This window comes from Lytechinus pictus, chromosome 16 (assembly GCF_037042905.1).
Source record: "Lytechinus pictus isolate F3 Inbred chromosome 16, Lp3.0, whole genome shotgun sequence".
Taxonomy (NCBI): Eukaryota; Metazoa; Echinodermata; class Echinoidea; order Temnopleuroida; family Toxopneustidae; genus Lytechinus; species Lytechinus pictus.
The window spans coordinates 5,439,086-5,463,965 of NC_087260.1; the positions used below are offsets into that span (position 1 = coordinate 5,439,086).

Here is a 24,880-nt window from a genome sequence, read left to right on the forward strand (position 1 = left end):
ATTACCCTCTCTCTTAATGTAGAATAATTTTACAAATGTTGCAAATTATATTTTTGTGATGTAAGTCCATTTTCCTATCATTCATTGTTAGTCATATGAACACCATATTTTTTTGTTAAGAGTGGAGTTCTTGAAATGAGGAATGTTGAAAGAAATGATCGCTAGTTTATAAAGAAGTGATTTCTACATTTAATCTTATTCTCTCTCGGTTAGATTACTGCAATTAAAGTTTATATATTGTTTTGTCAGCTAGGGATAGAAGAAAACTCAAGGTTATTGAGAATCGTGCCGCTCAATTAATTTTTGGCTTTGGATCCCGAACTCATACTACACCCCTACTTAAGGAACTCCACTGGCTACCTCTATTCCAACGTATTCAGTTTAAAGCCTGTTTATATGTATACAAAACTCTAAATCAATTGGCACCTGAATATCGTAATAAAAGTATACACACTCTCTCGTAATCTTTGTTCAATCACTGACGCATGCAGACTTTGCATTCCCTTGTCGAAACTCTCCTCTACCGAAAAACGTTTTGCTGTAGCTGCAGCTGCCACGACTTGGAATGCCATCCCTCTTCCAATAAAAAATGCTTCCAGTATTCTTGGCTTCAAATCTTCCCTTTAAGACGTACCTTTTTCCTCAATTAAACGTTTTGCTGTAGCTGCAGCTGCCACGACTTGGAATGCCATCCCTCTTCCAATAAAAAATGCTTCCAGTATTCTTGGCTTCAAATCTTCCCTTAAGACATACCTTTTTCCTCAATAATTAATTTCCCTTTTTATCTTGAATATTGTGGTCATTATTGCAAATGTTGAATTATTATTCATACATTGTATGCGCTATGGTACTTTCTGTTTTTAGCGCCTCTAAACATCCATTATTATTTTTATTATTGATCATTTTCATTTCAATATTTCATCTCTGTTTGGATCTTCAGCCAAGTCTGAGAAAAGCAGTTACAACTCAATTTGCCAGCAGAACAATACACTGAAACTGATCAAACCATCTTGGACAAAAGACCAGCTTGTAAAGGTATGATAATTTCTGTTTATGTATTTATTTAATATTTTGTTCCAAGAACCGGATTGATGATTAGTTGAGTGTGGTTTAAAGCCATGGTTAGGGTGAAGAATTGATACCTCATTGTCACAGAAATGCAAAGATATCGGGCAATCTGTGCATCACTTACATAATACATGCACCACCGAAGTTGATGATGATCCATAGCATTTATAATGTGCCATGTTTTTGTGACATGTAGGTGCTGGTTCATCAGATTAAGTTAAACATCTACTGAAATTATAATGCCTACTGGGTCAACAACCTTTCTGAGATCAGTTTAGATATAATTTAAGTAATTTGTCATTCTTCAATGAATCCTATGCTCAGTCAATTGGAAGTCTGATCAAATGTATTTCTTTCTAATTTTTTTGTGTATAATTTTATTTTTTATTTCTTTTCCAATAAAAGTTGCTTGTGACACTAGTGTTTTCATAAACTTCATAAAACTAATTCAATTTGATTATATAATTAGACGTACATGTATACCTTTAGGACCTTTTGATTGAAACAGAGTTTGTTTAATAAAATTCATGTTTCTGTGATTTTCTATTTGACATGCAAGAACAAAATGTTGCATAACTTCAGACCGGTATTCCCAGATGTTGTCGATTTCATCTCATAAGATACAAGATACTAGAAATTAAAAGTCATGAAATGCTATGTCGGGTTCTTTGCATCTTCCAGAAATAGCGTGTGACATGCTATTTTATCCATAAGCCCTACATGTATATGAAATGAATATTAATAGTGTTACTATGTATGTTTTTTGTTATTTGTTTGATGTCACCTTTGGGGCCGTTTCATAAAGCTGTTCGTAAGTTAAGAGCGACTTTAAGAACGACTGGTGAACCCTTCTTACGCGCTAAACCATCGCCAATTCAATATACCATTTATCACAAGAAAGGATCACCAGTCGTTCTTAAAATCGCTCTTAACTTACGAACAGCTTTATGAAACGGCCCCCAGGTCCTGGGAGGCGAACAGTAAACTGAGTCACTGTGATGTGTGGGTCTCTCAGATCTCCTGATGTGAATTATTGGGATGCACAGGTGGACCAATACATCAGGGTTTCCTACCTACTATTCTACTTGTGCAGTGGGTTGGTGGGTGGTGACTCCCCTACATGGGGCCTCCATTCAATGTCCTATCCGAGGGACAACCACTACATCAGGGTTTCCCCCTACTGGTATGCAAAAAGTGAAGTGGATTCTTTAAGTTGCAAAAGTGGGACTCCTCTATACTGGGCATCCATTTACGTCCTATCCTAGGAATGACCACTACATCAGGGTTTCCCCCTACTCGTATGCAAAAAGTGAAGTGGATTCTTTAAGTTGCAAAAGTGGGACTCCTCTATACTGGGCATCCATTTACGTCCTATCCTAGGAATGACCACTACATCAGGGTTTCCCCCTACTCGTATGCAAATATTGCAGTGAATTCTTAATGCGCAAAGGCGGTGACTTTTCTACACAGTTTCCTCATTTAACATCGTATGCAACGGACCAAGTGTTTCCACCATAACATAGCCTGTGTCTATGGTACAAATGACTGGCATGCTAACACACAAGGCTACATTCATTCGCCTTGGGTGGACATGAATCCACAATCTTTGGTATAACAGTCAGACACTTAACTGACTTAGCAAACGTCAGTCATCCGCCTGGAGATGAATTGAACTTACGATCATCAGTTTGATGGGCAGACGCTTAACTGTCTGTGCCAACTTGCTCCATGAAGACTTTCAAGACTTGTAATAATTATTTTTTGTTTGTTTGCAGTTGACTCCAATAGTATCTGACGTAGAGTATCTTGAAGAGCAGTTTATCTTGGTTGCTATCAAATCAGAAGACAGCGATGAATCTTATGGTGAGAATATATCCTCTACCATGCCCCCCTCCCCCCCCCCCCCCCCCCCGCCTGAAGAGAAGAAATATATACTGGTATACAGTATATAACCTTAAACACGGACATACTGAAGATTTTCAACATGCACTTATCGGAGTAAAATCGCATGAATGAACAGAATGCTAGAGCGAATCAATATATAATAGAACCAAAAGAGGCAATAGACGGTAAGTGATGAGCTGTGATCGGCTGTCAGTATAAAAAAAATTTTGCTGTAATAGCAGCAGTCATAAATTGAAGCACACTTTATGATTATTTGGGGCGAGCTTTTGTCCACTCCTGTGGTCTTTCTCAAGCCAATTGATCAGTCACAAGGTTTGCTGCCTTTGATGACAATGACAATGACAATGACAATGATTTTATTTCTTTGACGGCCCCTCCTGGGGGCATAGAAGAAATATAACAACTTACAACAATGGCAATAATAGGCATAAGAAAAAAATACCAAGGTAACAAAAAAAATAGATTAATAAAAAGAATGAAAAAAAGAATCAAACATGATGATAATAAACATATGTACAATACAAGAGCAGTAATAGAAATAAAAACGGGCACAAATTAACCCACCCACTCCCGACATGCCAGAGAGTATCTGGAGACCGGTACCCCACTGAGCATGTGCAGGTGCAATCCAACAAAATCTGAAATCATGCCCTAATACGAGAAAGTAACCAAGACAGCAACTACACTTAAGATATTAAAATGGTCTGTACCTCGGTGTTTCTTGATCACTGGACCGAAGATTGGAGACAATGTATTTCCAGAGTTTCTTATCAGTACTGGATTAATTCTTTTTATCCCTTGTGATTCTTTCACCTTTCATTTCCAGAAGTTACATGTACTTTCAAAGTCAATCGGCGTGTTTCTACAGAGAATCGTTAAAAACGGTTTATTTTTTACGGAATCGAAAAACCGCATTGCCCTTAAACCAACCTGTTTCTGCAGAGCAAATAATCTGATTAACTCACATTCCATGTTGCAAATAAATGGATCGACACGGCAATAACCACCTCCCAGAGGTGGTTATGAGAAACCATATTTTTCACGATGCAGTTTATCAATCAACCGCATCGCGTCTATTTCTACAAGAAAATTTTCTAGAGTTCTGGATACTTATGCGGGAAATAAGTTTAACGATTCTCTGTAGAAACATGCTGAATAACTTCGGCTGAATCTTTTTCTTATTGTGTTTACAGGAGAGTTTGTTGTGTCATTACGTCATCGCTTTGAATCATCACCCGTTCCGTTCAAGAGTATTCTGACACATCAAGGACATAGAACAGGAGAAGTGGAGTAAGTCTCTCATATCCTTCTGTCACAAGCCAACCTTTCCTTCATCCCATATGATGAGTGAGGCTTGATGGCAAGTTGGCCCCCACATATAGCAGACCTGCCAACCAGTACGTTTTTGGCGTATTTAGTACGTTTTTGCAACCAAAATACATGTATGGCAGTACGTTTTTTCTTTTAAAAATACGTTTTTGTATAAAAAAATAAAAAAATCATCTCTATATGTCTCTATTTCATAAAACTTACTTAAAGGTCAAGTCCACCCCAACAAAAAGTTGATTTGAAAAAAGGGAGAAAAATCCAACAAGCAAAACACTGAAAATTTCATCAAAATCGGATGTAAAATAAGAAAGTTATGACATTTTAAAGTTTCGCTTAATTTCCCAAAACAGTTATATGCACATCCTGGTCGGTATGCAAATTGGCAGACTGATGATGTCACCCACTCACTATTTCTTTTGTATTTTATTATATGAAATATGAAATATTCTAATTTTCTCCTCCTTGTCAAGTGAAACAAAGTTTTATTTCTCCATGAACATGTTGAATTACCATTATCTTAACAGTTTATGGTTAAATTAAGTTTATCCTTATTGTCAAATCTGTAAAAATTGAAATATTGTATTATTCAAACAATAAAAAACAAAAGAAATAGTGAGTGATGGACATCATCGACTCTCTCATTTGCATATTGCTGAGTTGTGCATTTAACTGTTTTATGAAAAATAAGCGAAACTTAAAAATGTCATAACTTTCTTATTTTACATCCGATTTCGATGAAATTTGCAGCGTTATGTTTGTTTGATTTTTCTCTATTAATTGAAATCAACAATTTTCTGGGGTAGACTTGACCTTTAAATATGGTTATTAGATCAATGTAATTTCAGGTAACTTGTTTTTTTTTCAATAATTTTGTTAAAACCAGGGTGAGATATACACATGTTTAAATGTGTTTTTTTTTCATCTGCAAGAGCAGTGCGCATTTTAGCTTGCATGCAGCTTGAGCGCCGAGATGAGCGAGTGCGCCACACATTTTATTATGAAATACACTTTTTTTATCACAGAATACACTTTTTTTATCACAGAATACATTTTTTCATTCCCAGAGGTTGGCAGGTCTGATATAGTGTGAGGTTTATAAGCTTTAGTCCATTTTGTGTTTTGAGTTAACCTCAGCAGTAGAATAGGACAATATGGTTGTGCAAAAAGTTCAGGGTTACAAACAGTATACTAATAGCAAATAGGCATGAGTATGATGGTACAAGATTTCGAATGAGGTGGAAGAAAAGGGCTCTGATAGGGCGCTATTTCTTTCACCGAATGCGAAATGTCATACCATTGCACAAATAAGAATATTCGCTTTTTTGTGTTGTGCAATGTCTTGGAAGTTGGCGAAAACATGAACAATAATTTTTTCGTACGTTAATCTATGAAAAAGAGGAAAGAATTATCAAAAGTGAAAAGCAATGAATTGAATCGTATTGTGACGTCACCTCCTAAAGCTGTGCAACGGTACATTTTGGATGGTACGTCGTGTGTGCAACGCAGTGCAACGGTACGAATGTTTGACATTCAGCCTTCCATTTGCTCGCGTACAACAAGCTAAGTAGGCGTTGTACAAGACAGAATGTTGCACATTAAGCTTCCCATTTGCCTGCTTACAACAAGCTAAGTACGCGTTGAACAACCCATTTAGAAGCACCGAGATGTTTTATCACAGGATATACGCAACAGGAGATGGTACAATGTATATTGTTCTTCTTTCGAATTTTTTTTTTTTAAGTCATGATGATTAGTGAAAGCTTTTAAACTTATTTGGTTTTTTTTACACACAGAGGTATGGTTCATGTCCATTCAAGAGATGAGAGTCTGTATGGAGCGTTCAGGAAAGCAAAGACATATGGTAAGTTGTTGATTGATCTTGGGGAAAGTAGTCCATCGCCACTTGGTCTAGGTACCATTTGGTCTACTTAAAGGAGAATGAAACTCTTGGAGCAAGTTAGCTTTTGTGAAAGCAGAAAAATCAAAGAATAAGATCAACAAAAGTTTGAGTAAAATAGGACTAGCAATAGAAGAGTTATGAGCATTTGAATGTCGAGATCACTAATGCTATGGAGATCCTCCCATTGGCAATGCGGCCAAGATCTATGATGTCACAGATGAACAACTCTCCCCTTTTGGACACTGAAAATATACCCCAAAACATCTCTTTTTGCTCATTCTAATCATATGACAAACGATTCATCAATGATATAATGTTGTGAAACCTCTGTACATGTCCTCTCATAAAGAGAACACCTCACCTTGTGAAAGACTCTATAAAAGTGAGAATATAAGTGAAATAAGTACTAAAGTAATGAGGGAGTTGTACGTGTGTGACATCACAGATCTTGGTCGCATTGCCAATGAGAGGATCTACATGGCATTAGTGATCTCAATATTCAAATGCTCATAACTTTCTTATTATTCATTCAATCTTCCTCAAACTTTCAACAATATGTTTCTTTGATTTTTCTCTTTGATATGGATTCAGCTGGTTTCAAGGGTTTCATTCTCCTTTAATGGTTAGTCTCATCTCACATAGGATAATCCTCATTCATCTACAACCAGTATTTCTACCAACCATTTGGTCTAATTGCCATGTAGCCCATTTACCATTTCATCTAATTTCCAGTTAGGCTCTTCCCATTTTGTTTAATATCCACTTGGTCTAATGGTTCCATGACATTTGCTCCGGCGACAATTGCTCCGATGGAAAGTCTGCACATTATACGAAACACAAAACCTAACCTCCAGAAGTAAATAAACCCTAAGCCTAATCTTTACATTATTCTGAACTGAAAACTGTGTTATAATCCTAGCTCTAATCCTATGCCTTCTGAGATATTAAGACCAGAGCAATTGTCGCAGGAGCAAATGTCTTGTCGCCAGTCTAACACCACCTACTAATACTCTATGGCCCGTATTCTTAAGTCGGGTTTAACTTAAACTCGGGTTTAAAGTTGTGGTATGGACAGCCAATTGTTACATAAATCACTAACAGTAAAGATATCATATTTCATCTCATTTGGCTCTCAAATCATTCATAATTGTCTAGGAAGTATAAATAGATGATCGTCTTCACCATCGATGAATCAGGAAAGAGCACAGTAAACATAAGAAATGTACAACTTAATAAAAATTTTGACACTTTTGGCTTCCCATAACTTTAGCACAGAGTTAGACCATGGTCTAAATTAAACCTGACTTCAGATTACGGGCCAATATGATTAAATGAACTGTTGATGAACCAAATTTTAATTTTAAAAAGTGCAAAAAAATTACAATGTAAATTAATTAATCTATCAATTGTGAAGTTGCAACAGAAATTTGCAATTGATTAATGCTCTGCTTCTCGCAAACAAGGAGTTTAAAATGATTTGTTACAGCCAAAATTTATCTATTAATAAAAGTTTGCAATTGATTGCAATAATTGTTTTCTTGTAACACCTCCTTATGTCTTATTTACTGTTTTTATAATCAGAACTGGTGAAGTTTGAAGACAAAACAGACAGCATGTCATCGGGTGATGTGAGTGATGAGGCTTCCTCTGCAAAGTTCTGCAAAGCAAAAGGTACGAATGCAAAGTGAAAGTTATGTCAAAGGGAGTTGCCGTTTTGAGAAATGAATATACAGATTTTGAAAATAAAAGGTGTTGTGACTGATGACATTGTAAATAAATCCTCCAATTATATTTAAATATGTGTACTTCATATTATATATGTGCAGAAGGGAATGTATTGAATTATTTACTTTTCAACTTGACAATTTTTTGTTCAAATTGAAAAATAACTGCGTTCCAGCAAAAACGAACACATTGTTGAAAAATTTAATTGTACTTTGTTTGACATACAGATATCAAATTTTTACTGTCTGGTAAATGCACAAGAATGTGAAAAATTTGGTCTTGCATTTACAGACAGTACGCTATGACAAAGATAGCACTTTTGACATTACTTTATTGCAGAAGAAAGTAAAAAGAAACAAATAAACATCTTTATTTTGAGAGCCTTTTTTGACAGATGAATATCTAGTGATAAAGCTTTCTCTGCTTTTGCAATTGTTTGTGTTCAGTGGCAATTGAGAATACCAAGAACAAGATGAGACAGTGGGTCAACAAGACGCCCAGCGAAGATCAGTCAAGGAAGTCCCAAGAAGCTGCTCCACCTATACCTACCGCACCCCGCCCACGGGATCTAAACATCTCCACCGCCTCTCTCCCTCCACCTCAGAGTGACCCCGCCCCTGTTCCCCCAACGAGGAGGAAAAACGGTCTCAAGCTATCGACTGCGAAAGCAATGAATCAGAATGGAGTTGGGGAAGAGAGTGAACAGCCTCCGCCGTTACCGCCTCCACGCGTCGGAGCGAGTCCGATGAGCGCTAGCCCCATGAGTGTGAATCCACTGAGTTCTATCCTGATGAGTGCCACGCCCCTGAGTACTAACCCAATGGATGGAGGGGAGTACATGGGATTGAATGTAGACGCAATGGCTCCCAGCAGAACCGCAGCGGGTGACCAGTCAACGGGGCCAGATCGAGGGATGAACCAGGTTACTAAGCCTCGTCTCAGAGGGTGTCGGTCGGTACCTGCCGAATCGGACACCCCACCTCCGCTCCCTTCCCGACAGCCCCCACCCACGCAGAGATCACTCTCCCGAGACGTTGCCCTTCCCCCACCTCTCCCCGCAAGACCGATGCATACGCTTCCTCCTATGTGTTCCGATCGCTCGGATTCAGAGACATCCGATGAGGGTATGATCCTCGGACATTCGCCGCCGCGGAGAACGCCTCCTCCGTTACCAGGTCAGCAGGGCGCGTCCAAAGTGAGCGCATTGCGCGACCACTGGGAGAGGCGATCCAGTCGTGATTCATCCCCCGAGAGCAACCGATCTAGCGTAGATAGAGGAGATGCCAAACCAGCGCTCCCAGTCAGGATCGCAGAGAGAATGGCTCCTGATGGCAGACCTTCCTCGTCTTCTACCGACGATGATCCAGTACTTCTAGAAGGTCTACCTCCTCCTCTTCCTGTGAAGTCCAAACAGAATACACCGCCTAGAAGACCAAATGATTCTGAGATGGAAGTAAGTATCAATGGCAGGACATCCTAGTACATGGAGGTCTCTGAATGAGTTGTCCCCGGCCCAGTGTCGCAAAGATTTGCAATTGATCCAATCTATCTCAACTATTGAAAGCCTTGGAAATCATAATTCTTCATCTACAGGATTTTTGTACCTCTCGCTTTGTAAACAAAATGGTTCATGAGAATATATTGAAATTATAATAATAATAATAATAATAATACAGGTATATTTACCCAGGGAAGCCGCTTCAGTTCCGAAAACTGTTCTCCCAGCGGGCCCTGCTATTATTATTACCCCGGCTTTAGCTGGGCTACCTAGGCGCTCAAAGCATTGAAGGAATTTCTTCCTACCGGGTACCCATTCATCTCACCTGGGTTGAGTGCAGCACAGTGTGGATAAATTTCTTGCTGAAGGAAATTACGCCATGGCTGGGATTCGAACCCACGACCCTCTGTTTCAAAGTCCGAAGACTAATCCACTGGGCCACAACGCTCCACTGATTATGGAGCATGCAGGATGTTTATCAATATTTCATGTACACTTTGAAGAGACATATTCATTCTAGGTCATGGTGATGTTGGCCTTCCATAGTTGATGTTGGCTTGCCGTAGTTGAGTTTAATTTGATCAAGCTCAAGTCTTTGCAAGACAGGGTCCATTACTCATTTACCCAAAATGATAGATCTTCGACAATTAATGCACAGATTGAATATTCATGCTAAACTGGGTTGTAATAAAGTACAGGTATTTAGTCATTTGGGCTCGTCCATTTTGGTCATGGGAATGTTTTAAACTAACCAGGGCAATTGTTTTTATTCGGGAATAATTTTTGGTGCACATCTCACGATTGGGTAATGCTCAAAGTTCATAGCATTAGACCTTTTCTGTACTAACATGATTATAGGATTTTATCATTAAGCTTTAGCTGTCAGGCACATATAGAAATTATTATAGAATAATAATTGTTGAAAATGTTTGTGACGTGTTTGAGGCAAGTTTTGAGAAATGGTGCCCCAGTGAACAAGATTGTTAGGAAAATTTAGGGATAATCTTGGCTGCCATAGAGGCCAATCGACTTGGGTTATTACCTACATTGTTTCTTAATGACTTAAGATACATATTTTTTGTAAGGATGAAAACATTTAAACTTCAAAATTTGTTCAGAATCGTAACTTTGATGCATCTTTAAATTTGCATAATGCATTTTTGTCACATATTTTGCAAGCATCTTCATAAACAACAACCATAGAATCAGTATTTTTCAGATCAGATGATTTTTTTCGCAAGGTATCTTCATTACATTTTGATATCCAAATTGTGTGAAAAGGTCCTTGTACCTGCTAGTCTTAATATTGAATTTGTGGGACTGAGGTGTTTGTAAACAGTGTATTATAAACTTTCAAAAGTTAATAGAAATATTACAGAAGATGGATTTTTGTGATGAGTGAACAATGCTTTACAGGGCTATGTTTTCAAAGTCCTAACTTGTTTACTCCTCAAATATGATTTATAGCCACTTTGGCTCTCAAATTTTTTGCATGGGGATAATCCTACGTAATATTCACAATGTGCTTTCTCTTATTGTGCATGTGCTTGTGTGTGTTCAACTCTAAAAAACAAAAAATTGCATGAGTCCAAGCCTAAATTGAAAAAAAAAAATTTGGCAGGAATTAATGAATGAATTTTTTCATTATTATTGCTTCTATTTCAAATTCTTTTTTTGTTTGTTAATGCAGTACTGTAGAAATAAATGTCAGATATATAATTTCTTCATTTTCAGCAATCTTGATGTTCATGTGGTTATATACATATACCTAAAGGCTATTTTTCATAGAGAATGAATGATTCAACCCCCCCCCCCCTGCAAAAATAACAAATATTACCTACATGTAGATAATTATTAAAATAAATGAATAAATGAATTAGAAAGTAAATAAATGAAATGAATAAATCAGTTGGCAAAAATAAATGAAATAAATAAATAGTAGTGAATACATAATTTAAAAAAGAAATCAGTGTGCTTGATTGTGTTTAGATTGTGTATGGAGCTCATGCAATATAAATGAAGAATTATGACATAGCTGGCTTTACATAATTCAGATTGATTAGATCGATTCGATGGATTCACAATACGGTGGGCCATCTATCGATTGCAGCAGACAGGCCAATTTCTAATTTTTGGGTCGTCATCATGCGCAGGGCCTGCACAGGCAGCGCACAGTGCTCGTGTACTGTAATGTGACTGTGATGCTTCAGAAATGAAAACCATATGGCAAAAGCAGAGGAAGAATTCACCTAGATTTATCTACATTTTGCAGAGAAATATGCGGCAAATTTCTCTTCCACCCCCTGGACCCTGATAAATAGCATGTGCAAGCTGGTTGAGCCCTGTTGGCCAGCGCAGCATACAGTATCCGCATTCATGCATTAGCGTGTGCAACAGATGTCAACTTTTTCCCATGAGGCATTGTTAATTTTGGTCTGTCCGCTGCAACCGATAGGTTGTGTGCGGTATTGTGAATCCACTGAATTGTGGCATTTTAACAGGCAGGCCCCAATATTTCATTACAGCTTTCAAAAACGCTACATCCATAATGCATTTGTGTTTTTTGTGTATTTTGCATTTTGCTAAAAGTTGATAATTGGTGTTGGCTTGTTGTGCTTATTCATTTCATGTCTCCATCTCTTTGGCCCAAAGTCACGAGGGTGATTTTAATTGTACCATGGTACAAAACCATGTATATGCAGATTTTAATGTACATAATTATGCTTATTTCATCGCATACATTATAAAAAATCAAATTATGATTGCACTCTTTTGGGGAAGGAAGCTAAATTCATGCTAGAATGAAGTGCAATAATACTAGAGATCTGCCTGCGGGAAGTCCATGGTTTTGTTGTACCTTGGTACAATTGAAAAAAAATTGTGAATTTGTGCCTTTAAAGTCTGTTTCTGTCGTCTATGATTTTGATTTTTTTTCTTCCATTTTCATTTTCAGATGAAATTCATGAGAAGTCATCACATTCCTATTCACAAACTAAACACAGCCTCGTTCCCATTTCATTAACATCGCATTTGCTGTTTTGCCATAATTTCAAATCTTCTGAAAGAGAATCATTGCAGTGTTTAACATTCTGATTTGTTTGGTGGTTTTTGAAGGATATGAAAAGCGTTGATTTCATTTCTGCTGAAAAAAAAATCAAATAAATAAAATAGCCCTATGATTTTAGCATGACCTACATGTATGTACATGTACCTCCTTCCTTTTCCTCTATTTCATTTTCTTTTTCGGTGGTGTGATAAGTTTTAGTGTTTTATTTGGTGTTTTTTCGTTTGCTTTTATTTTCATTTTGATTTCTTCCAGAGGAGTAAACCTGATCAACTCATGCACGTTTTGAAAAATATGAAAGAAAGAAACAAAAACAATCCTTAATTCCAACTCTTGCCCCTCCTCCTCCTCCCCTCAACCACTCCTCCCTTCCCGCCCACTGGGTTCAAACAGGAGTACGATAGCCTACGGCGGCCGATCACCATCACCGAGTGGCTCAGCAATCTGGGGTTGATGCAGTATAAGCAGCAGCTGTACGACAATGGCTGGGACAACGTGGCATTCTTGGACACCATCACGGACCAGGACCTGATCGATGCCAGGGTGGAGAGCTGTAATCACCGACAGCGAATGCTGGAGAGTATCACCTGTATCATGGCCATGCAACGATGAGGAAGACCAGGACCTACACCATAGGGACCTTGACCATGGTCAAGGAGAACCTAGACCACATTTAGGAGATCCTACACAGCTGTAATATGCCCTAGATCGCATGATAGAATAGGGCCTTGTTCAGGACAAATAGGACCTAGGCTTATAAAAGTAAGGACCTTTACAAAATCAAGAACACAGCTAGGATATGGTCTTAATAGTTAGACCTACATCAGGCCCAATCAAGGTTTGAAAAGTAAGGTTGCGATGATAAAAAAGGGTCTCAATCATTTCAGGGAGAACTTCCAATATATCACAGTGAACCTTCACAGCTAAGATGGTCCAGGATCCCAATTATCCTTAGACCTAGTCTAAGAAGGAGGACCTTGGGAATGTAAAGAAGGGTCTACTGTAAACCACTTAAGTAAAAACTGTCCTCACTGTAACAAGGCCCAGATTCAATATGAAACAGGGCTGAGATCACATCAACAAGGAGTAAATCACAAAAGGTCTATGATTGTATGATTAAGGATCCAGACTGTTTGACAAAGAACAAAGACAAATAGCCTTTAACAATGTCAAATGCGCTCATTTAATGGTCTGGTTAATATAACCATGACTTCTATCATATTGAGCCCAGAGGTTCCAAGGTCAAAGACCAGCGGGGTGTGAAATTTCAGGCATGGTAATTTGACTCGGCCTGAGATGACCATGCATTATGTATAATATGTATGAGGATAGGCAGTGATCGATGTACACGTGTGAGAAAGAGATACGGGGGAAGAGTCCAGAAAAGCAGGAGTCTCATGCCCTAAGGCGTGAGACTCGGCATGTCTGTTATCCTGTAGGCTGGTGGAGCCTATGAAAAACGTGTGTTATGGCAAAATCATTCAGTCTCCTATGGTCCTATGACACTGAATATACAGCAGTGCATACAGCGTCCATAACATAATGGGACATATTCATAACAAATGTACATGTATGTATATTGCTTCATATCAACTGCATTTGAATCAGGACTTTTAAATGGTGCAACTCCAAGCGGTCTTTCAACCCGTATACAAGGAAGTTTATCTAGTCATTCCTTTGATCTGCATTATGGTGTATGGAATCTCATTGTACAAATCTCATCACATGTGGTCATGTTGGTGTTAATTTAAGCATGTAGCGTATATGCAGTTACATCTGCTTTTAAATGTCTGTAGAAAATTGAATCTTGCATTTTTACAAAAAATTTTTACTAATGCACATGTACGCCGTGTCATTTCCTCTAGATGGAAGAGAAAATATTAAGTTATGACTTTATTTCTTATAATACTGTTACGGCATTTAATTGTGCGAAGTGACTTTGAACCATAGATCTCTATGTGAAATATGTCATCTGGCATAGCTCAACATTTTGTAACTTAAGCCCAAATCCTAAAATACATCTCTGAGGTAAAAATTGGTAAGGAGTCATTTAAAAGAGTGATTGATGTATGTTTTTCAAAACTACATATTTCCCTTTTGCAGTTTAGTAACTTTCTTGCCAAAAAAGGACTAAATGTACTTTGGAAATTCAGAGAGATATTTGTTTGCCAGCTTTTTGACAGATTAAAGAAAAGTGAAATGAGCATGTTAAATATATTATGTATATCTGGTATTATCATGAGAAAGAAAGGATTGATAAATTCTGATAAAAAGTAGATTAGATTAGAATGATGGCCTGGGGAGAACTCATTGTCAATAAAAAAAGGAGATAGACAGAAGCAAAAATGAGAAAGCTATGACTGTTTTAAAAAGTCACAATTTGTTTCCTACTGTGATCCTCAAATTGGCAATAACAATTCAATGATTTCCCAATAATTTCTCAAGTTGCAGCTTGTCTCTGTACCTAATTTGAAAACGTTTTTGACATGTGCACCATTCGACAAATTCACCAAAAGACTCGCAGCATAGAGATATTGGAGAAAGTTATACCTATTGGGATTTGTCATACTAAACCTATCAAATTTAAAGAATGCTGCCCATTTGAACATCACAGGAGAAAGTAGATTTTTTCAAAACATGTATTTTTTCTGATTTGTAACTTTTTTTTAAAGAAATCATTGGGGTGCTGTCTCCCCAGTCCCGCTGTAGCACCTCTCCCCTTGTCTGTGCAACAAGACAAACAGCAAACAAAAGCATATTATTTTTTAAATGTGAAAAAAAAGTAAAGTAACAGTAATTGATACTAGATTGAGTTATCGAGATGGCATGTATACTTGCATGTGTTCTTGCCGGACTGGCCTCACAAAAAAACCTATTAAAAAACAAGAGGATACCATGAAGTCATGTATTTCATGTCAATGACGATTGATAAATGTTTTCCATCAAAAATATTCTCACCCAATTGTATTTTCATTGTATATATACATTCATGTATACATTTATATTGTTTTTTTATGAAAGATATATCACAGGCCTGCTCTTTAACAAAAAAAATATATATATATTTTTCTACCTGAGCATATTGATGTACTGTATATGAGCAAATATGATTCATGTGTATTTTGTATTTTCTAAGGAATGAAAAAAATTTGTGTTAATTGAAGTTATACCAATATTAGGTATAGAATAGGTATATACATGTACATGTAGGTATATTATTTAAACTCAATGTGTGTCATTTCACATTTCAATCAATATCTATATATTATTTCATCTGATGCTGACATCAAAATAGTCTGCAGGCACAGACTCAAATTTTTACTTCTACCAAATATACTGTGTCTAGAGTGAAGACTAGACTCCAAACTCTCTGTCTTCGTCAAATAAGAGTTTGATAGAGGTAGCCACAGAACATGGTGAATCTAGTCTTGCTTCTCCAGACCCTACATTGTGTGACTATTCTAATTAGGAAAACCAAATGTCTGTGCCTGTAGACTAGCATCAAAGCATGTTATAATTGATACACATGTAATGTATGGCATCCAATTTGTGCAATCTGCTATATTATAGTCTGCATGCTGAAGATTTAAGTGAAACACATAGAAACAACAATCACAATTTATTAATGTTTTAGGTTTTACAGAATTTCACACAAATTGTTGTACATTACAAGCAGTGACGTATCTTGGGAAAGGGGGCAAGGGGAACAAGTGCCTTAGGCAAAACTTAAAGGGGGCTGCAAAAAAAGAGAGAAATATCTAAGAAAAAGACAACTTGGATATCATGGACAAGCAAACTGATTTGAGGTTAGACAGTTGAAGGGGTACAATTTCAGCCCTTGCCCCAGGCGCTGCTATCTAGATACACCACTATATAGGCCTAGAATAAAATTTTGTAAAAGTTTTAAAGATGGATGGCTTAACCCCCCCCCCAAAAAAAAAAAAAAAGGCTTACGCATAACAGATAATATTTTTTTAATCTGAAATGGTGTTGAATATCTTACCATTTCTATGAAAGATAACTCAAACATTTTATTATTCTTTATTAAAATTATTTGTGATGTGTATATAAAGGATTACAATACAAACTTTGTTCTGTCTTGGTCCTGGAGTGATAGATATGTAATATAGCTTAATAAAAACAATAGTAAACATTAAAGGACAAATATATTTTTGTATTATTGATTTGTTATAAATGATATAAACAACAGCTATTATAGAGTGTGATAATCTTTCAAATAAAGCCTGTAATGTAATATGATATATTGGCAATGGAAAGTATGAGTATGTTGTATAATGGTTATGTAGTACCCCTATTGGGGCTTGTGTATAGAATTGATGTCAAATGCCAAAGTTATGAATTTATGTAATGTGTAAAGTAATCTGCATATAACAAAGATATTTGATGTACATGTATATATTATAATTTGATGTGAATCTGTAGAAATTATTGTAATTTGTTTCTTTTTTATAGGTGCGTATATGTTCTGTAGTAGTGTTGTATCAATGTTGTGTCACAATTTGAAGTACTTCTAGACAGTTGGTTTGTATAAATTGATCATATATTAGAGAATGAGAAACCTGTTGTATATATATCAATAACTGCATATTTTGGCTGAATTTTACGAGAGGAAACTGTCAAGTGTGAATATAAATTTTTTGAAAAGTTTTCATGTTGAATTACGATGTTGACAAATGAAATTGATTATTTGTCATGTACATGTTCTTTTCATTGAATATACATATGTTGTTTGTTTGAAATATAATCATGATTGTAAAAGGCACATTAAACCCTAATATCTACACTAAAAGTCACACATTTTAATAAACAAGAGAAGCATATGTTTATGAATATAATAGTGATTAATTTTTATTGGACCAAAATATACAGAAAAGATAGTAAATACAATGTTTATCCTGTTTTGCATGCAGATCTTAAGAATGTCAATCAACAGGTGGTCAAAGAAAAAACTTTCCGTGCCTTTTAAGAATAATTGATTGAGATGTAAATTAATTGAGGCAAATGTCTGGTGGTGTCTAGGAGAGCGATTCTTAAAGGTCAAGTTCACCCTAGCAAAAAAAATAGTGGATTTGAATGAAGCGAGAAAAATCAACAACCTTGAAATTTCATCAAAAATCAGATGTAAAATACAAAAGTTTCAACATTGATAAGTTTTGCATATTTATGCACAACATATTGCTATGCAAATGAGAGAGTCGATGATGGCACTCACTCACTATTTCGTATTTGTTTGTTTGAATGATATAATATTTCATTTTTGCAGATTTGACAATAAGGAAACTCCTTGTCCAATCCTAAATTACAAGAGAATTTCATCATGTTCGGGCAAGAAACAATCCTTGTTTTGCATTATGTTGAGTTAAAAATTCAAATATTTCAGATTTTTCATAATGAAATATAAAAGAAATAGTGAGTGGATGACACCATCGGTTCCCTCATTTGCAAATTGACCAGCACTGGCCGTACAGAAACGTGATTAGTGCTAACAATGCGCTAAACAGAGGCCCTGTTACAACCGGTAATGTTGCAGTGATACCTGAAGTCACAACAACAGGTTATTTACATCTCAGATCAACGATTAACATCGCAATCTGTGAGATGTGTCTGGGTCTACTGTTAGTCCTCTGTTGGCGCCAGCAATGTTCTGTACGGCTGGTGTGAAATTCAGATAAATTGCAAAAGGCCTTCAATTTGCTATTTCACTACATCAAATTTCGATGAAATTTTTGAGCATTTTGCTCATTGATATTTCTCTTTATATTCAAAATATTCCAAAGATTTTTGGGGGTGGATTTGCCCTAATAAAGAGAAAACTCTGATTTCTGACATGATCACATAATAATTTAGAACTGTGATATGATTTATGAATAAGTGCAAAACAAAGTTATGTTCTGTCACATCAGATACATTTCTCTCTCAGAATCTTAAATTCCTAAAATGTTTTCGGTCGATCTCGTATCCCACAAAGGAAAGCTCTGGTACTCGCTAGAGGGCTGCGGCCAGTTGATGAGCAATGGTCTAACGTAGCTTAAGTTGCAATGTCTTACAGGGAAAAGAATTGTTTTCCTTATCTTCCATTTTATGTGTATACATACATGTATATGTTCTTCCTGTCAGTATAGCTTTAATGCTTTAATGATCTCTTTCGCATTGTTTTGTCAGTATGGATTTAATGTTCTTTATTACATTGTTTGCTGCTGTATATTTTTTAAACATCAGTTTCTAAGTTGTGTATATATATCTTTCGAATGAAAAAAGTATGATTGAAAATATATTTTACTTGAAGAAGTGTCTTTTGAGAATAAAGGGTGTGAAAATGATTTCTTAATAATGTCAGATTATGTGGAGAATTTTGCAATCAGTTGTAAATCAGGGTCATTGTTGCATGCATATTTTGTTCAAAAGTGACAAGTTACCAGTCAAAATCGTTCTTCAAATATTGTAATTGATTGCAACCCTTTATATTAAAGGGCCCTGTTTTCATTTGTGTAGTTTCAAAAATAGTGCACTAATTTTTATTCTGATCCATACAGATGAAATGAAAGAGACCATACATCACAAAATTTAGTAATTGATTTTATGGTTGATAGATGCACATAGTGGTCAATGCAGTCGATTGTAAAGAGAGGTTATGATCAATTGATTAGCATAAGTGTTTTGTTTCATAAACACTTGTTATAGTAACAAATTCACAATTCTTATAACAAGTTTACTGTTTGCCAATCAAATTGAACAATTTCAGTAGCTTTGAACAGTTATTGCAAATTTTGTTGTAAATATTGAGGGAAATATTCCAGTACGTTGAGAATATATATCTCTAAATTCACTAACAGGGAATTCACAGAATTTTACAGAAACAGCAATTTTTTGGGCCCAAAAAATTGAATTACAAAAAAGTAAAAATAATCCATATCAAAGCAAAATCCAATGAAGATGAAGTTGTGCATTTATAAAAGTAAAAAATCTGCACATCAAATCTGTTAGCAGTTTGAACATGTTTTTGCCAAGCTATATCTGCATGGACCCAAATTCAGAAGTGTTTACTGGTAATGGTCAATTCTTCCAATAACTTTGATTTTTTTTTCAACTGCAAAACACACAAGTCATCTTTACAAGGGGCACAGCTTATGAGGCAATATTTTGTCAAATATATTCTTTTTTATTTCTCACCTATATCATCTCTTTCGCTGATTATTGTGACGTTTCATGTTCTTTCGTTGAAATATAGTCAAACCTGGGGTGGTATTCTGAACATTGTCTTTTCTCCATATTTTACCTTTTCTCAGAGATATGACAAAATCGGTATTCTGGTGGATGTCATAACTTTTGTCACAAAAATTGTCGTAAATTTTGTTTCTTCTCTTTTTAGCGCGCACCAAAAATATGCGGCTTTAAATGTGCGTAATCCTTTTATACAAGCAAAAGATATGACAAAATATATGACGGGGATAGCAGTCAGAAATTTTGTCATATCTTTTAGTACAAAATATCCCGATACCCTGCCGACTAAATGTCCAAGCATATAATGATATTATTTAGATTAGATTGTGGTATTAGTTTCACTCATCATCCATGACAATTTTCAAAATAATTTTTTCATGCTACAATGTACAATTAGTTAGGCCCTACATATTAATTCCTCTGTTTTCCTTCTTTATCTTTTTTTCTTAAACCCTTCACAGCTCCTTGTCTTTCTTTTGTAATTAAGCGCATCAATATACGCATAGTTGCGCAATGCCAGTAACTGTATTGGGAATACGCCCTACCTGCCACAGGGACTTCCTATTGGTTAGAAGGGCTCCCACTGGGAACTAACTATTTTGATTGGTTTGCTTCCATAAGATGGGCAGGAACTTAGAGAGATATGACAGGGAAAAGAAATTGTTAAGAATACCGATTTGTGACAATCATAGCAGTGCCATATCTCGGAGAGAAATGACAAAATTTATGACAAAAGTTATGACAGTGTTCCAGAATACCTCCCCTGGCTTCTGTAGCCACCATAATTGTCTCCAATTCAGAGGGAATATGTGTTATAGGAGCTGCCTTTTAAAGGCATCCAATCCCTAGTGGTTGCTTTTTCTGGTTTCCGTTGGTGGCCTTTAACGGCAGATTTAAAGGGAAGTTCACCCTGAAGAAAAATACAAAATATTTGTGAAAGTTTGAGGGAGAATCCGTTGAAAGTTGTAAGAGTTTTAAATTTTGGATTTGTGATGTTATAAATTAGCAGCTGCCCCATACGTTATGTAATATAGAATGCATAAATCTAAATTTTCAATGGTTCATGATGACTTATTTTCGTTTTCTTTTTAGCAATGGGTGTGAAATGATTTGTGTATTGGTATACTGAAGGTACAGTAAAATCATTTTCAATTTTCTGAGAAAATGATATTTCATTGATTTTTTAGCATACAGTTATGTAGGAAAGCTGCTTGCATATGATGTCACAAATCAAATAATTAAAATTCTAATAGCTTTTCATTCTTTGATGGATTTTTCTCAAACCTTTGGCAATATTTTCAATATTTTTCCTGCTATTTTTACAATGAACTTTTTGCCAGGGTGAATTTCCCCTTTAACTGTATTTTATTGTTAACTTTGAGCTTGTATAACAGGAGACACTTTTTTTGTTGAAGAGAAATCAGCTTTTTTTTCACTGATTGTAATACATGTACATGTTTGCTTGTTGAAAATGTCTTATTGTTTGAACTTTTATACAAGAAGTCAAGACTTTATAATTGAATTTTAAGAGAAATCATGCTATTTTTGCTACATGAAGAGGAAGCCAAGAGGTGCAAATAATAAATTTCTATGTAAAACTAAGATTTGAGTGTGTTTTTTCTGTTGGTGATTTAAAGGCCATATAAAATAAATACTGTATGCTTATTATTGGGGGAGGAAGCCAAGATATCGAAGTGGTTTTGATGAAAGGAGAAAAATCTCTTTTAGTGAATGTTCTCACAAAAATTTGTGAAAGAATTGCAAGTTATGAATTTTCATTCTTAAAAGTTGATTTAAAAAAATATAAGTTTTTTTAATGAGAAAAAAATATGCATTGAGAAGTCACACAATTGTAACACAGAAAATTTCATCAAAATCGGATGCAAAATACAAATTTAGCTGATTTCTTCACAAAACAGATACATTCACAACAAAGTGATATGTAAACGAAAGAGACAGTACTGTCACTATTTCTTTTATAATTTGTTGTATGATTTATGCAATTGTGCAATTTTTTGTATATTTGACTACAGGGAGACTAAACATATCCAAGGAGGAATAAAACTATGTTTCACATTTTGATAAAAATTAAAGTATTTTACATGATAAAATTTATTAATATAAATATAAACCAAATTTGCATGCCAACCACTTTGTGAATTTTTTGTTTTCATTCAGTGAAACTTTTAAGCATCATAACTTTCTTATTTTTCATCCAATTAAATGAAATTTTAGTGTTTAACATTTATTCTCTATTTCTTCAAGTCAAATTCTTGTCAGAATGGGATTCCCCCTAGTTCTTATCCCTGTACTGTGTAATAAATTCTTCTAAATTTCACAATACTCTTAAATTTGTTGCCTCATACATTGACCCTCCTTCAAAGATCTGACCTCTAGAAATGGTCAAATTCTTGCAAAAATTAAAATTTTATGAAAAAAGGTGGTGTCCAAGTTTTCTTGCCAATCATTCCATTAAAAAAATTCAATCATATGAGTGCAGGGAAAGTTCTAAATATCATTGACACATTTGCTCCTGCCACAATTGCTCCGGGCTTAATTTCGGGTAAAGCTATAGGATTACACCGGAACCGAATACACATTAGGTGGTTTCAAACCGCCTCGATCACAAGAATCCCCGTTAAATTACGAGAACTTTTTTAGGCTGAAAAATACCCATTAATTATTCCTGCATTCACACCGCCCTGAAACATACCCTTCGGGATAAGTTCCTGAAGTTACGAGCATGCGCAGTATGGTCTGATAAGCAGCAAGGCGCGAAATTCAAAATCACTAGCCCAGCAGCAACCCATGCACGGCGCCGCACCCAACGACACGCTGGGCTAAAAGTTCCCGTAATTTGCTTTCAGACCGCCAAAATACCCACGACCTTGGAAAAATCCCCGCGAAAGTTCTCGTAATTTCGCCAAGTACCTACTATTTATCGGGTATTTTCTTTTGGGGATATTACGCGTAGTTTGCTTTCAGACCGCCAAAACACCTGGTATTTTCTGATCGGGGTAAATTTCCCGATCAGAGAATACCTGGAACTGGCGAACTTCGAGGCGGTCTGAAACCACCTATTCAGGTGGTTTCAGGAGTATTCTGTTTTCCCTCCGCGAATGCGAGAAAATTCGGGAGGGATTCGGGTACATTCGAATACACCAAAACCATCCGAATCGGTCCATATTTATTCTGGAGAATTCGGTTTTGATGTAACCCTAGCTTAAGGTTGAAATGGGGTTTTTGTTAGGTTAAGGGTGGGGCATAGTGTTACCCAGGATTGAAGTTGGTCATTCAATTAGTGTGTGTAATTTAGAGTGAAACAATACAAATGTGGGACCTGAATTGCTGGGACCAGGCACTAATATATACATAGGGGCTGAGGGTGAACAGAGAGCAGGGGTGTGAGTGGTCACAAATAAAAAGATCTGAAAAAAGCTGAAGAGTATTGCAAAAGTCTGAAATAGAAAGAGCTCCCATACTTTTTGTACAGAGGACAGCCAAATATAAGCCGAAATTCAGCTGAAAATCCAAACAAAAAAATCTGAAATCAGATAAAAATCTGAACTCTCACACCCCTGACAGAGAGAAGGGGATACAATGAAGAGGAAAGAAGAAACAAAGAGAAGAAGAAAAATGAGGGGGGAGAAGAAAAAGGGAGGGGGAAAGAATAGAATAACAAACATAGGAGAGAAAGAAGGAAGAGAAGGGTACGGGAGAGGGAAAGAAGAGGAAGGGAAAAGGGAGAGTGGAAGGGGTGGACAAGAGAAGGCAGGGAAGAAATAAATGAAGGGAAAGTTAAAAGAATCCGGGGGTGGTATTCTGAAACACTATCATAACTTTTGTCATTTATCTCCGAGATGTAACACCGCTATGATTGTCACAAATCGGTATTCTGAACATTGTCTTTTCCCTGTCATCTCTCTGAGTTCCCGCCCATCTTTTCGGAAGCAAACCAATCAAAATCATTGTTGGTTCCCAGTGGGAGCCCTTCTAGCCAATAGGAAGGCCCCGTGACAGGTAGGGCGTATCCTCAATACATTTGCTGGCATCGCGCAACTATGCGTATATTGATGCGCTTAATTACAAAGAGAGACTGAGCTGTGAAGGATTTTAGAAGAGAAATAGAAAAAGAAGGAAAACAGAGAGAAAAAGAGGAATTAATATGTAGGGCCTAACTAATTGTAGCATGAAAATATAATTTTGAAAATTGTCATGGATGATGAGTGAAACTAATACCACAATCTAATCTAAATAATATCATTACATGCTTGACATTCAGTCGGCAGGGTATCGGGATATTTGGTACAAAAAGATATGACAAAAATTTACGACTGGTACCCCCTTGTCATAACTTTTGTCATATCTTTTGCTTGTATAAAAGGATTACGCGCATATAAAGCCACGTATTTTTGGTGCGCGCTATTAAAGAGAAGACAAAATTTATGACAATTTTTGTGACAAAAGTTATGACATCCACCAGAATACCGATTTTGTCATATCTCTGAGAAAAGATAAAATATGGAGAAAAGACAATGTTCAGAATACCGCCCCGGGATCTGCCCCTGGCTACGGTAAGGGGGAAAGAGAGGTAAGAATATACAAAATGGTGAAAGTGGATCATATAAGTAACTCTATACATATCACCTGTTATTCAATTGAGAATAAAAGGTTTCTTTAGGCCTTGACCCCCCCCCCCTTCCTCCATTCAAAATACACTGGCACAGAAGCTAATGATATACACTGCATCCCAGAAAAAAAGGAAATCTGGATTCACACGTCTTTTTTCGTCAAAGGCAATTTTGATATTTCACTTACATCATCATGAAATTCAGTTCTTGCTCTCTATTTTAATACCTATTTATATAAGACAAAAACTTCAAGCATAAATGAGCAAGACAAATTTGAAATTTTGATGTCAAAATCGGGTTGCACAGAAACATTGAACAAGATTGATTTAACGATACGACGATCAGGCTTATTCAACTATTGGCTCGTTAGCATTTCTTTTGTATTATCCCTTTCTGTCACTGATCTTTAAAATGAGAGTGGATTCGGATTTACATGTAAGTTTCTAATATGCCTCAATATTTGCAATATATCATGTATGGAAAATTTGCTAAGCTTTTGGTCTTAAATAAAAGAATAG

The 24,880-nt window shown here is 36.2% G+C and overlaps 1 protein-coding gene across 3 annotated transcripts in view; it reads left to right on the top strand.

The window, feature by feature from the left end:
• Positions 1-16,421, top strand: part of LOC135157060 (phosphatidylinositol 3,4,5-trisphosphate 5-phosphatase 2-like) — a 52,102-nt gene extending 35,681 nt beyond the window's left edge. Inside the window, exons 16-22 of one of the 3 annotated variants that reach the window (XM_064111525.1) lie at positions 941-1,035; positions 2,844-2,931; positions 4,167-4,263; positions 6,096-6,163; positions 7,784-7,873; positions 8,374-9,380; positions 12,745-16,421. In XM_064111525.1, coding sequence (XP_063967595.1) covers positions 941-1,035; positions 2,844-2,931; positions 4,167-4,263; positions 6,096-6,163; positions 7,784-7,873; positions 8,374-9,380; positions 12,745-12,813 — 1,514 coding nt within the window. In that variant the 3' untranslated portion in view covers positions 12,814-16,421. Of the gene's footprint in view, positions 1-940; positions 1,036-2,843; positions 2,932-4,166; positions 4,264-6,095; positions 6,164-7,783; positions 7,874-8,373; positions 9,381-12,378 lie in introns of all 3 variants that reach the window. The other 2 variants (XM_064111524.1, XM_064111526.1) reach the window with 2 other exon arrangements.
• The last annotated feature ends 8,459 nt before the right edge of the window (positions 16,422-24,880 follow it).